General features: G+C 36.8%; 1 protein-coding gene across 4 annotated transcripts in view; it reads right to left on the bottom strand.

The window, feature by feature from the left end:
- MAP4K3 (mitogen-activated protein kinase kinase kinase kinase 3) overlaps positions 1–15,116 on the bottom strand; it is a 189,864-nt gene that overhangs the window by 121,272 nt on the left and 53,476 nt on the right. For all 4 annotated transcript variants that reach the window (XM_049695821.1, XM_004265028.3, XM_049695822.1 and 1 more), the window contains exon 2: positions 6,168–6,225. In XM_049695821.1, coding sequence (XP_049551778.1) covers positions 6,168–6,225 — 58 coding nt within the window. The remainder of the gene's footprint in view (positions 1–6,167; positions 6,226–15,116) is intronic.

The raw sequence follows: 15,116 nt of genomic DNA, 5'->3' as shown, positions 1-15,116 counted from the left end.
TTTCTCTGCTAACCTTTTCAGCAAAAGGCCTTGAGAGGAGAATCTTTCTTGCTATCTTCACTTCCTTTCCTCTCATTCACTCCTTAACCACTAATCTGATTTATCAAAGTCATCAAAACCAATGCCCAATTCTCAGTCCTCATCTTACTCCACATACCTCAGCATCATCTGACACAGTTTAATCTCCCTCCTGCCTGAAAGACTTTCTTCTAAGGCTTCACTGACAAAACCCTCAGCAGATATTTCTCCTACCTAATTTGTTATTTGTTTTCAAGTTTTCTTTGCTGGGACCTCCTCCTCTAGCGGACCTCTAGTATCGAAATCACCCAGGGTTACAACCTGGGCCATCCTTCTCTATCTCTCCTTTCTTCTCAGGTAACCTCATCTACTTCCACGGCTTCATGGACGACCTACATGCTGAGGACCCTCAAATCTGTATGTGTAACGTAACTTCTCCTAAAGCTCCAGACGCATGTGTCAAACTGCCTATTCAACATCTGCAACTAGATATCTAGCAGATGCCTAAAACATACATAATAAATAGAGGATCACTGATTCCATCCACACTTCAAGTCTTCCCCATGTCAGTAAACAGAACCTAAAGCATCACCCAGTTGCTCAGGCCAAAAATCCTCCAAAAGCTTTCCACTGAGCTTCAAGTGAAATCTAACCTCCTTACCACAGTGCCCAAGGCCATCTATAACCCTAGTCCCTGACTAGCTTTCCAGCCCCCTTGCACACCCTGCTCCCACTGGCTCACAATGATCCAGCCATACAGGCCTTCTCTCTGTCCTCAGCTTTGCAGCACTCATTCTTGTCTCAGAGTCACTGCACTTGCCCTTGACCACCTAGAATGCTCTCCCCCGCAACACCGTCACATGACTATTGCCTTCTCATCGTTCAAGTCTCAACCCAAATGCCACCTGCTCTGAAGGTCTCCCTTAACCACACTGGCTAAAGTAGCCTCTGGCCACTTTCAACATTACCTCATTTTAGTTCATGAATTATCTTATCTGTTTACGTGTTTCCTGTCACTTTGAACTAAAATATAAGCTTCTCAAGGGTAAGAGTCTGCCTTATTCACCACTATGTACCCAGCACCTAGACCAATGCCTGGCACGTAGCAGACAATGAATAAATATTTGTTAAATGACTGACACAAACAAGCTCTTCATAAAATAAAAATAAAAGGCCAAGAAGTATATGGGGAAAAAAGATACCTAATCACTGGAAGACAGAGAAATGTTAATTAACAGTAAGACATCAGTTTTTGATCAAGAGTAAAGATTTTATTATAATGATATCCTTTTGTGGGCAAAGGTATAGGAAAAAAACCAAAAAACAAAAAATCAAACCCTGGAAATGTCAGGCATAATCCCTAGTATATGTCAAAACTCCTAAAAATGTACATATCCTCTGACCAGCTAATTAATTTATCATGACAAAATAATCATATGTACAAGGACAAAAGATGTCCTCATAGGTACATGATACATAATAAATAGAGGTACAAGGTTTATAATTGTAAACACTTAAGTGTTATAATCATTAGGGACTGATTAAACAGCTATAATTTATACTGCTGAATACTATGCAGCCAACCAAAAAATGGTGGTGTAGAAATACTAACACAGAAAAAATTCATGAACTGCTTTTCAAATGAAAAGAAAACGTAAAAAATCAACCCACTTACGGATAAAACACACTCATGTACATACACATGTGTCTGCATCTTTGGTAGGCAATGGCCAGGCCAGCTACAGATCTGAGGACATAGTAAGAAGTGGAACACAGAACTACTGAACAGTGTCACAACAAATAATTGCCTTTTCTAAGAAGAGTTACACCACTCGCTGAGTATTGATGCTGTCCCCCCGCAAGCCTGATAGCATAAATGGCAGCAAGCCAGGTGTTTTGTGGTTGCCAAATCACGCACTGCACGGACTACCAGTCTGGGTCACCTCTGAGGACCTGGGGAAGCACTGGGGAGCTGTGCCCACTCATGGTATTCTTCTCTTACTTATCCTTTGCAATGCTTGTTTACCGGTTCAGCAGTAAGCATGCAAATCAAGCTGATCTCAGTACATTCTTATCCATCTCTGAACTCTGCCCAGCCCTTTGTGGTCTGCGTAGGTAAGTGTGTGTGTCTCTGTGTGTGCAGTATATATGTTAGGTGTTTGTACAGGCATACCTCAGAGATGTTGTGGGTTTAGTTCCAGAAGACTGCAATAAAGCAAGTCACACTAATTTCTTGGTTTCCCAGTACATATGAAAGTTATGTTTACACTAACTGTAGTCTATTAAGCAATAGCATTATATCTAAAAAAAAAAGTACATACCTTAATTTAAAAATACTTTATTGCTAAAAAATGCTAACCATCATCTGAGCCTTCGGCAAGTCGTAATCTTTTTGCCATTAACATCACTGATCACAGATGACCATAACACGTTATACTAATAATGAAAATGTTTGAATTATGGGAATTGCCAAAATGTGACACAGTGACACAAAGTGAGCAAAAGCTACTGGAAAAATGGTGCCAACAGACTTGCTCAATGCAGGATCACCACAAACCTTCAATTTGCAAAAAACACAGTATTTGTGAAGCACAGTAAAGTGAAGCCCAATAAAACTAGGTATGCCTGTACATAAATACACAAAAAAATCTGGAGAAAATCACTAAAAGTCAAGTGTTTATAGAGGTGGCAGAATGATGAATGATGTTTAGCTGCTTCTTCTTGTTTAATTGTATTTTTTTAACTTTTATTACAATGATCAAACATTGTCCTTGCAACTTAAGTTAAAAAATGTTATAGACTGATGCTTAATCAAAGAACAACTGAGAAAATCAAATCTAAATTAAAGCCACAGGAATAAGATTAGAAGCCCCAGTGAGATACTTAGACCAAATTCACACTTAAGTAAACAATTTTGTCCAAATGTCCAAAGTAGTTTTCATCTAGCTTCATGTTCAAACTGGATATCAGTTATAAAGAAAAAGAGGGGGAAAAAAAACAACTTTGGATGCAAATTCTTAAAATCATTCCCACTACACTTGACTATTTCAGATTTAGTTTCTGTTTTTCAAAATGTCAAAGACTGGATATCAGAATTGTAATTTAGAAAAATGAGAACATAATACCACCAACAAAGCTGTCCTCTTCCACCACATGCCAGATCAAACCTGAATCTTACCAGTCTTCTAGAACTAACCACTAACTCACAGAAGAACACACTAAATGATCCTACAGGGGGGCAGCTGGCAAAACCCCGACTGAGGGAAAATCCTACAGGACAAGTAACCAAGTTTCTTCAAACAAACAAAAGGCAAAGAGAAAGACAAACAGAGATGAAGGCACAACCTATGGATATAAAAGAAATTTGAGACACATCAACTAATTACAATGTGTGAAACTTATTTGTTATTAAGAAGCTATTATTAATATTGTAAGAGACTACAATGGTATTGTGGTTATTTTTTATAACTGTATTAAGGCATATTTTAAAATCATGTAATTCATCCATATCAAGTGCATAATTCAATGATTTTTTTTAGTGAATTCACCAAGTTCACTATAAATCAGTTTTAGAATATTTCCATTACCCAATAAGATCCCTCATGCCCATTAATTATTAATCCTCCTGCCACATACATCAGCCCACGAATCCACTTTCTGACTCTGTAGATTTGCCTTTTCTAAACATTTCGCATAAATGGAATCATATAATATGTAGTCTCTTTTATCTGGCTTCTTTCACTTTACATGTTTTTAAGGTTCATTTATGTCACAGCACGTATCAACAGTTTGTTTCTTTTTATTGCTGAATAGTATTCCACTGTATGGACACATTTTCTCTATTCATTTACCAGTTGATGGGTAGTTAGGTTGTTTCCAGCTTCTGTCTATTATGAATAACACTGCTGTGAACATCTGTGTGTGAAAATTGTGTGGGTAGATACACAAGAGTGGAATTGCTACGTCATTAGGGCAAATTAAGAAACTTTTAAAGAAACTCTTAAAGTGCTTTAGATATATTAGCTTACTTAATCCTTACAACAACGTTAAGAGGAAGTTACTATTATTATCCCCATTTTAGGGATGAGGAAACAGAGGTCCATCCGAAAAGCTTAAGCAATGTGGTCAAGCCAGACTAGAATCAAAGTAGTCTGGCTTTGGAGTCTGTGCACTTAACCACTGTGCCGTATACTTCAAGCTCACCAACAAGTTAAACATTTCTCACAGGTTATAAACAAATTAAAATAAAGAAATTAAACGGAAAAATTCCTTGGCGGTCCAATGGTTAGGACTCCGGTTTCCACTGCAGGGGGCCGGCGTTCAATCCCTGGTCGGGGAACTAAGATCCTGCAAGCCACACACGCAGCCAAAAAAACAATTCAGGTGACTTCTATGAACACACAAGTAGGGAATTCAATATAAACTAAATTTAAGTGTATAACTAATAACATATACGGTAGTAACTCTTGTTATCTCTGAGTGGCAGAATAGGAATAAGCTTTTTTCTTTTTATTTAATTGTGTTTTATTTTATTACAATGATCTATATATACAAGGCAGTGTTCAAGATGAACATAACACAAAAAATTCACTAATCAGTAAACAAATGACTTGATGAACAATAAGATTTTAAGTTCCTAATTTTTTAAAGGAAATTTTAAGATGTCCTGAATGTGTACTATGCACCGACGCTAAGTTGAGTGCTGTGGACACAAATTCGATTAAAACTTAGGAACAAAGAAAGATGACTCTGGAAGCACAGCTGTGGTAAGTGGTATTCCAGAGCTATTCCTGCAGGAGTCATCTTAGTCAGGGCAGGGGTCAGGGGAGGAAGGCTTCCTGAAAGAGGAGGCACTAAACTGATTTGAAGGAATGATGTATGTACATACTGCTACCAGTTAGAGACTACTTCATCAATAACATAGCCACTTCTTGATTAAAAATGGAGGCCCTGCTTCAAATGTCAAACCTTTAATTTCTTTCTTAACCTCAGATTTTGTCAATTTCAAATTTCCGCTAAACAACAGGAGATTCAGAGAACAGAAAAAGCTCTGTCATGTGATGCTAGAATATAATTAGAATATAAAAAATCTGTAAATACCTGTAACTTAAAAAGTATTTTTTTAATTCATTATATTTGAGTGTGGTTTGATCACAGTCAGTCAACACATCCTTCAAACTTCATCTTAATAGCACTTCTAAAAAGTCTACTGATGATCTAAATCAGGGGTGGGCAAACTACAAGCGCAGGTGGCCTGGTTTGCTAAGAATGGTTTTTCAGCAAAGAATGGTTTTTATATTTTAGGAGGATGAAAAGAGAGAGGGAGGAAGAGAGAGAGAACTGTATTCAGAGACTACCTGTGGTCCAAAAAGCCTAAAATATTTTACTATCTCGACTTTCATAGAAAAAGTTGCCTACACTTAAAAAAAAAAAAATTACTGGATGTATTTGTGCCCATACTGAAAGGCACCCTCAGAAAGGCACTATCATCGCCGTGGAACTCAGTCTAGACACTAGTACACTTACTTACTTATGGTGGGAGGGAGAAAAAGAGGGAAGGGTATGTTTGCAGGGAGCGGGGGAAATCCAGGGATAGAATACAGTTGAAGCAGACGAAAAATATGGAGCAGTCCTAGAGGCTTGACAAGCTACTAAAGGTGGAAGGTAGCTATTACAGTCTTAACGACCTGTGAAATATGAGAGCTAGGTTTATTGAGGAAACTGAGACTCAGAGCTTAAGTTACCTGCCCAAGTTCACAGCGCAAGACAGTGGGACACGAAGAGCTGGACTACAACCAGCAAATTTCAGTCCCATTCTTTCCACTGCGTCACACTGCCCCTCATCACTGGACAGTGTTAACCTGGAAATACACCACTAATGATGTGTGACAAGGGAGCTCAACTGCGTCCAGAAGGAACAAAGTCTCCTCAGGAGCTCCCCTCCCTCCCGCGATTATTAGCTATTTTTCAGGGAAGAACTGGGCAACATGTCTACAGGTCTCAAAGAGGTGAAGGAAAGAGTAGACACTAGTCCTATTTGCCAGATGTTGGGAACAACAAGAGAAGGTTGACCAAACATCATTAAAACAAGCCTGAAAGCTATCCAGTGGCTGAGAGCAATAAGAAACATCAAATTTCAATGAATTTACCTGGTTCCAATTTTATTACTTTAATTGCTGCCAATTCACCGGTGTTAACATTTCGTGCCTAAGAGAAAAGAAAAGATAATTGTGAAAAAAGTTTTCATAAAAACTTCATAAAATGTAATTTTAGCTTTTATTTATTTTCAATTATTCAGAAAAGTCTTTTAAAGCAAGAATTGCGAAAGTGATTTATATTTACAAAACAAACAGTATATTCTTCAAAATGAATTTCAACATTAATCTATGTATAAATTTAATAATGGTGATAATATTGTTAACAGAAGCACAGACCTTAGTATACATACATCAGGCACTATTCTAAGTGTTTTGGGGTTTTTTTTGTGGTACGCGGGCCTCCACTGTTGTGGCCTCTCCCATTGCGGAGCACAGGCTCCGGACGCGCAGGCTCAACGGCCATGGCTCACGGGCCCAGCCGCTCTGCGGCATGTGGGATCTTCCCGGACCGGGGCACGAACCCGTGTCCCCTGCATCGGCAGGCGGACTCTCAACCACTGCGCCACCAGGGAAGCCCTCTAAGTGTTTTTATATTAATTCGTTTAATCCTTACAACAATCTTATGAGGTAGGTACATCCCGTGTTGCAGATGAGGAATCTGAAGCACCAAGAAGTTAAAGAACTTGCCAAGGCCATCTACCTAGTCAGTGACGGTGCTGGGATTCTAACCCAGGCAGTCTAACGCTAGAGTCTGAGCTTTTTTAAGCATTACATTCTACTGCCATTCATTCAAAGGTTTGTTAAAATCTTGAATTAACTAGCTTTAAACTTGTAAATTTAAAAACTTCATAATATGAAAAGCAAGCACCATTTTTTAACTGTAAAAACAACCTCCCTGCATCTGTTTAAACACACCTGATAGTACAATGAGATAAGTGCAGTTAATACAAACCAAATGTATCTTTACAAGCCACATATTAAAAATATAAATATTAAAAAAAAGCAATCCATAATATTAGATTGCCGGTGTTTACAGCTGTAATTAGGTATAAATAAGCAGAAATTGTCTTTTCAATTTGTATAAAAATGGCAGTTATTTTTGTCAATTTAAAATGTTCTATAACCGAATCAGAATTTTCAAAATAATATTTTAAACTATGAACTGAAACTTAATAAACTGATTTTCGTATCAACCAATGAAGACCAATATATGCAATTCCCTGATCACAGAAAAATTCATTCATGTGATGAGAATAATACTTAGCTGTAACACTTCTTATTAATGGATTGGTAAAGATCAGTGAATCACCCACAAGGGATGATAACAGCATTAACATCGGAATCCTTCTATGAATACTGGGGCATTAAAAAACAAAAAAAATCAGTTTCTAAGAAGATATATATGGGACACAGTCACTGCTGAAATATAAAATTTAACCTTTAAACTCAAAGAAGAACAAAGGTATTAAAAAATATAAATTAAGAAAACATTAAAATAAAATTTTCAGGGAAAATTCATTCCTTTTGAAAAAAAAATCCCCATGACTAATAAACACTTAGGATGCCAACTTATTACAGGCAGTTCAAAACAGATTTCAACATTTATTCCAAACTAAACTTAATTTCCATTATATGAGACAAACAGTTCAAATAGTGCCCATATTTATTCCCTTCCCTAGGATGAGACGGTACACACACACACACACACACACACACACACACACACACACACACACACGGAATAGACATTCTGGGAGCATTTTCTAAGGAGGATGGGGCAGAGTGTACCTGTAAAATATTCAGGGTATCACATCAACGTTAGTCATAAACCTTCTCAAACACTCTCAGAACGCGTTGCCTTTCCACACTGAGAAATCTTTTCCCTGTTAGGCTCCTCCTTGATACTCTGTCCGTTAACCCACATCTTTTTTAGCACTTCTCCAAATAAAATAAGACAAAACATACTACTCTCTCCAATTCTCAATTCTCCATTTAAAAATTTTGCTATAGTTTTGTTTTCTGTTTATTGAAAATAAACTCAGAGTATGCACTAGCAAAAAATATGAACTCAAAGAAAGCTAGGGTGATTACTTTTACAGCTGAAATTCTGTTCCCAGCTTACCACAAGAGGGCACGATCTCTACTGACAACACAAGTTACACAAAGTGTCCAAAATGGCTGCAGTACACAATGTACTCTTCTAAAAATAGATTTATTAATGGTTACACCAGCACATATTTAACAGAAAAACTATGACAGTAAACTAGTGATAACTAGTTTACTAAAGTCAATTATTTACTATAGGCTTGACTTACGAATACAATTTTTCAAAATTTAAATCAGTCTAGAATTTTCTAAAGGATAAAAAGTTTTAAAATATTGGAATTCTCCAATATGTAACTTATTTGACAGACAAGATAAATCACAAAAAGGGAAGAAGAATAACAAAAAACCCTCAGTAAACCTGAATTTCTGAGCTTTTTCCCCATCAAAATCCTTACGTTTATTAATGGAAGATGTTTAAAGCATTATGGTTCATCAAGAATCTTGGTCCTCTGGCTAAAATAAGTCATATTTTGCTGTCTCTAAACTCACAGCAGCCAAGGTTACACACAGGTAAATTTAAAAATTAATAGTAACTCTAATACTCTGTACCTGCTATTCTTTTTTCAATCACCTAGAGAAACTGATTAGGAAAAAAAATGAGAGCAAGGTAAATATTATAACATATTACCACGTATAAAGTTAAAAATTTCTAAATCAGTATCAGTAACATAAAATTTACAGATCTGCCCAGGGCAGAAAACTGAGGATACGTATTTCTCAGCTTCTAGACCCAGTCTTCTGCCACATCATTGATCTGACCACCATTCTCACATGCTCTGAAAGTGATGTTCAGATCACGTTGTTCTTGAGTTTAAAACTCTTCAGGAGTACACACCATTGCTTTAAAGACACAAATTCAAATTCCCTATCAGAGAATTTAAATTACTTACTAAATACAGCACTTTTTATAACAGCTTTATTGGGATGTAATTCACATACCATAAAGTTCACCCTTTTAATGTGTACAATGCAGTGGTTTCTAGTATATTCACATAATTATGCAACCATTATTCCTCTCTAAATTTGAAACATTTTCATTGCTCCAGAAAGAAACCCAGACCCATTAGCAGTCGCTCCCCTGCTCCTCCCCCTCCCAGACCCTGACAACTAGTACTGGTCTACTTCCGGTCTCTATTGATTTGACTGTCCTGGATATTTCACATAAATAGGATCATACAAAATGTGGTCCCTTGTGACTAGCTTCTTTCACTGAGCATAAGGTTTTCAGGTTCATCCATGTTGCGGCACATATCAGTACTTTATTCCTTTTGTTGCTGAACAATATTTCATTGCATGGCAATTCCACATTTGTTTATCCTTTTATCAGTTGAAGGATATTTGGGTTGTTTCCATTTGGGGCTATTATGAACAATGCTTTTATGAACACTGTGTGGACCTACGTTTTCAATTCTGTTGGATACAGACCTAATAGTGGAATTGCTGAATCACATGGTAACTGTATGATTAGCTTTTTGAAGAACTATCAAACTTTCTTCCAAAGTGGCTGCACCATTTTATATTATCGCCAGCAATGTATGAGGATTCCAATTTCTCTACATCCATGCCAATATTTATTATTACCTGGCTTTTTAACTTTTGTTTTCTTAGTGAATGTGAAGTACTATCTCTCTGTGGTTTGACTTAAAACTCACTAATGGCTAACGATCTTGAGCATCTTTTCATATGCTGGTTAGTCATTTGAATTTCTTTGGAAAAATGTGTATCCAATTCTTTGCTCATTTTTAGTTGTCAATTTTATTGTTGACTTGTAAGAGTTCTTTATAAATCTTGATATGCCTCTTATTGATTACATGACTTGTAAATATTTAATCCCACTCTGAGTTGTCTTCGTTTTCTTGATGGTGTTCTTTGAAGCACAAAACTTTTAAATTTTGATGAAGTCCAACTTACCTATTTTTAGTTACTTGTGCTTTGAGTATTATAGCTGAAAAACCACTGCCTGGAACCCAAGGTCACAAAGATTTTTTTTCCTATGTTTTTTTCTAAGAGTTTTATAGTTTAGGTCTTCCATTTAGGTCTCTGATCCATCTTGAGTGACTTTTTATATGGTGTCAGGCAGGGCTCAAATTTCACTCCTTTGCATGTGGATAGCCAATTGCGAAATACAACATTTTACTGTAAAACCATTCACTACCTGGCTCCTGTCTATATTTCCAGTCATTCCTTAATTTGCACTTTATGCTCTAACCAAACTAAACAACTGGCCATCTCCAATGCTATCCACACTTTTTGCCCTTTGGCACTTAATGCCTAGACAAACACTCTCCCTAACTCCCTCCCCTGGCCTAACTTCTAGACGTCTTTTAAAGCTCAACTTAGGTTATTATCACTTCCCACAAGAATTTTCCTGATCCCCATTCAAGTTTAGGCACCCCCCCGCCACACACACACACACACACACTCCCACAGATCCTCAGTAACCTTTCTCAAATGGGAAAGGTTAGACCTGGTGAGAAAAATCCTGCGGATCTAGAGCTGATCTCAGTTTTAGAGGAGCTCTTGGAAACTATTACATTTCAAAGCTGTCCCAAAATTCAGTTTGATTCAGTCAGACTTTTAGAAGCCATTCATATTAGCATTAATTTGGTAAAAGGTTTTTCTGAGATGATTTCATGCAAACTGCTGAGTTATCTCCAATTATCAGAAAAGTATTCCTTGAGTGTGGGAATGGGAGTAAACAACATAATCAAGAATGGATCATTAAGCAGCAAAAAAAAAAAAAAAAAAAAAAAAGTGCTATGTGTTACATAAAGTGAGTTAAATAACTATCAATAACAAATCTGATCATCTACGATATACAAGCACCTTCTGGTATCCAAAGCTTACTATTCAGAAGGGGCTGTCCAACGTGAATATGAAGAAAGGTTCTGAAACGGGAGTGAAAAAATGCAACGTTTAGTGCTGGCTCTGCCAGTAACACGCAACGGGATCTGAGCAAGTAATCTCCTTGTGTCTTCTCCCCCCAATTTAAAAATAAGAAAGTGAAAAAAGACTACTTCTAAGAAGGTTCCTTCTAATTCTGAAAGTCAATGTTTACATCAAATAATTTAACTCTAAATTAACAGATTCCAAATACTGAACCAGCTGGCTGGTTATACAAGAATCATATGAGGAGTTTAAAAACAAAACAATAAAAACACTGCCACTGATTTCTGAATCAACAGATTTAGGATGAGACACAGGAATCTGTATTTAAAGCTACTGAAGTGCTGCTTCTGGTGCTCAGCCAGGCCTGGGCACCTGGTCTAAGGCACTGTGCCATGTGAATTTTATAAAATATAAGTACCGACTTTTAAGTCTGCAAGGGGTGTTTACAGGGATGGCTTTATGAAGGAGATACCACCTAAGCAGAGGTTTGAGAGATGGGCTGGATTACAACAAACACAGAAGAGGGATGGGAAAGAGGGCATAGAAAAAAAAGCATGAACAAAGGCACAGGGACAGAAAACAGGCTATTTTGAGTGTACTGGGCGGGCCAAACCTCAGGGTGCCTCCCATATAAATACTCATTTCAGAGAAAAATGGCTAACCCACAGCCCCTGCTGAAGGAATAGTTTTGTTTGCTTTTCCACAGTTTCTTGGACTAGGTATGAGCCTACTACAAAGGGAACCACTTCATAGGAAGACTGATAGCCCGGGTGATGTACATTCCTGGTTTGCCCAGGACATTTGCACGTTATGCCAACTGTCCTAGCAGAATTACTAACAATGCCCACTTTCACTCTCAAATTTATAATTAAAATTTTATTTAACTTGGATGGTAAATTATAAGGTCACTCTACCAATAAACCGTGAGCTGACATGAAAAAGGAAATAGGCCAATCAGATTCTCAAAAATAGGGGTCAGCAAACATGCCTGTTTTTGTAAATGAAGCTTTACTGAAACACAGCCATGTTCATCTGGTTAAGTATTGTCTATGGCTGCTTTCACAATACAACAGTAGAGTTGAGCAGCTGAGCTAGAGACCATGTGGCCCACAAAACCTGAAGTATTTACTATCTGGCCCTTTACAGAGAAAACTGGCTGACCCCCACTCTAAAACAGCACTATCCCGTAGAACCTTCTGCATTAATGGAAATGTTCTATACCTGCGCTGTCCACTACTGTAGTCCCATGCCACATGGAGCTACTGATCAACTGAAATGTGGCTAATACAACTGAAGAACTGAGCTGTATTTAATTATTTGTGTACGCAATATTTAAATTGGAAAGGCTTTAAATTTTTTTGAGATATTTAAATATTTAAAAATTTGAGATAGAATTGACATATAACATTGTATTAGTTTTAGGTGTACAACATAATGATTTGATATATGTGTATATTACTAAATGATTACCACAATAAATTTAGTTAACATTCATCACCACACATAGCTACAAATTTTTTCTTGTGATGAGAACTTTCAAGATCTATTCTCTTAGCATCTTTCAAATATATAATACAGTATTGTTAACTATAGTCACCATGCTGTACAGTACATCCCCAAGACTCGTTTAGCTTTAACTGGAAAACAATCAACTCTTAAAAATATAGTTCTAGTAGTTTTAACACATGCATAGATTTGCATAAAATGAGTTAACAACCATCTGGAAACAGGAAAGTTACAGCACTGCAAAACCTCCCTTGAAAGTTACATTCTCCCTTCAGTCCAACCTCTGGCAACTACTGATTTGTTCTTTGCCACTACAGTTTTGTCTTTTCAAGAATTTCATGTAAATTAAATCATCATATAACTTTTTGAGACTATTTTCTTTCACCAAGTTGCTGCATGTATCATTAATTTATTCCTTTTTATTGTTAAGCAGTATTCCATTGTATGGATATACCACAGTTTATTCACTACCATTGGAAGGACATATTGGCTGTTTTCAGTTTTAGGTAAATGTGAATTGAGCTGCTATAAACATCTGTGTACAGATTATAAAAAGACCTTGGAGAGGGACTGGGCCATACAGTGGGTATATGTATAATCTTTAAAGAAACAGTCAAGTTCTTTCTAGAGTGGCTGTACCATTGTCCATTTCCAGCAGCAATGTATGAGAGCTCCAGTTCTTCCAGAACTTCCTTGCTAGAAGTTGGGATTGTACTTTTTAGCCATTTCTAACAGGTAGGTGATGGTATCTCATGGTGATTTTAGTCTGCATTTCCCTAATGGCTAATGACATTGAACATCTATTCATGTGCTTATTTGCCATCCTTTAGTGAAGTGTCTTCTATCTTTTGTCCATGTTTTAATTGGGATGTTTCTTATTGTTGAGTTTTGAGAGTTCTTTATATATTCTAGATACAAGTTCTTTTGCAGGCATATGATTTGCAAATATTTTTTCCCAGTCTATATCTTGTCTTTTCATTCTCTTAAGAGTGTCTTTTGCAGAGCATTATGGACTGAATTGTGTGCCCCCCAAATCCGGACGTTGAAGTTCTAAGCCCCAGTACCTTAGAATGTAACTGTATTTGGAGACACGGCCTTTAAAGAGGTAATTAAGGTTAAATGAAGCCAATAGGACCAGTGTTCTTATAAGAGGAAGGGACCAGAGTTGTGTGTGCACAGAGAAAAGGCCATGTGAGAACACAGCAAGAAGGCAGCCACCTACAACCCAAGGAGAGGCCTCAAGAGACACCAACCCTAACAACACCTTAATCTTGTACTTCCAGTCTCCAGAACTGTGAGAAAATAAAATTTCAATTGTTTATGCCACCCAGTCTGTGGTATTTTGCTATGGCAGACCTAGCAAACTAACACACTGAGCAAAAGTTTTTACCTTTGATGAAGTCCAATTTATCAACAGTTTTCTTTTATGAATTATGCTTTTGGTATCATGTCCAAGATGTTACTTAACCTCAAGTCATAAAGATTTTTTCCTATGCTTTCTTCTAGAAGAAGAAGTACTACATTTAGATTTATGATATATTTTGAGTTAATTTTTGTTTAAGTTAATTTTGTTTTGTGAAGTTTAGGTCAATGTTCCTTCCTTTTTTTGTTTTTTTGCACGTATATGTCCAACTCTTCCAATACTATTTGTTGAAAAGACTATCTTTCTTCCATTGAATTGCCTTTCATCTTTGTTAAAATCAATTGGCCATATTTGTGTGGGTCTATTTCTGGATTCTATATTGATCCATTGATCTTGTGTCTATTCTCTACCCATACCACACACAATCCTGATTACTAGAGCTTTACAGTTTAGTCTTAAAAATGAGATATTGTGATTCCTCCAACTTTATTTTTCTTTTCCGAAGTTCCTTTAGCTATTCTAGGTCCTCTGCCTTTTCACAGAAATTTTAGAATTGCCTTGTCTATATTTAATTTTTAAAAACCCTGCTGAGATTCTGATTGTAATTATAGATCAATTTGTGGAGAGCTGACACCTTTACTATTCAGAATCTTTCAATCCATGAACACTACTCTCTATTTAGGTTTTCTCTGATAACTTTCATGAATGTTTTATAAAAACATTATCAGCATATAGATCCTACACATTATGTATTTTCAGCACATAGATCCTACACATTTTGATTTTAAAAGCAGTGTGTGGCCAGTGACAACTGTATTAGACATCACAGCTCTAAGAAGTTTGAACCACCATGCAATATAACCCAGTGTGTAAATGATGCCATAAAGTTGTGCCACTGTCTTAGCAAGTAGGACCTTGGGCAAATAAAGATTTGAAGAAACAGGAAAGATACAGTGAGCAGACAGACAATAAAGAGCAGAGAACAGAACAAATGCACAGAAAAAAATAAGAGACCATGATAAAGAAACATATCTCCAAAGCTGCCTTGAGTTCCTGACAGCTTTCCAGTTCCCTATCACATGTATCTTCACAATAGCCTCTCTTTGCTTGAATTAACTTGAATGGCTCTTTGTTTC

Source organism: Orcinus orca, chromosome 13, assembly GCF_937001465.1.
Source record: "Orcinus orca chromosome 13, mOrcOrc1.1, whole genome shotgun sequence".
In the NCBI taxonomy this organism is placed as follows: Eukaryota; Metazoa; Chordata; class Mammalia; order Artiodactyla; family Delphinidae; genus Orcinus; species Orcinus orca.
Note: the sequence above shows the minus strand (reverse complement) of the source record. Positions and strands in the feature narration are given on the sequence as shown.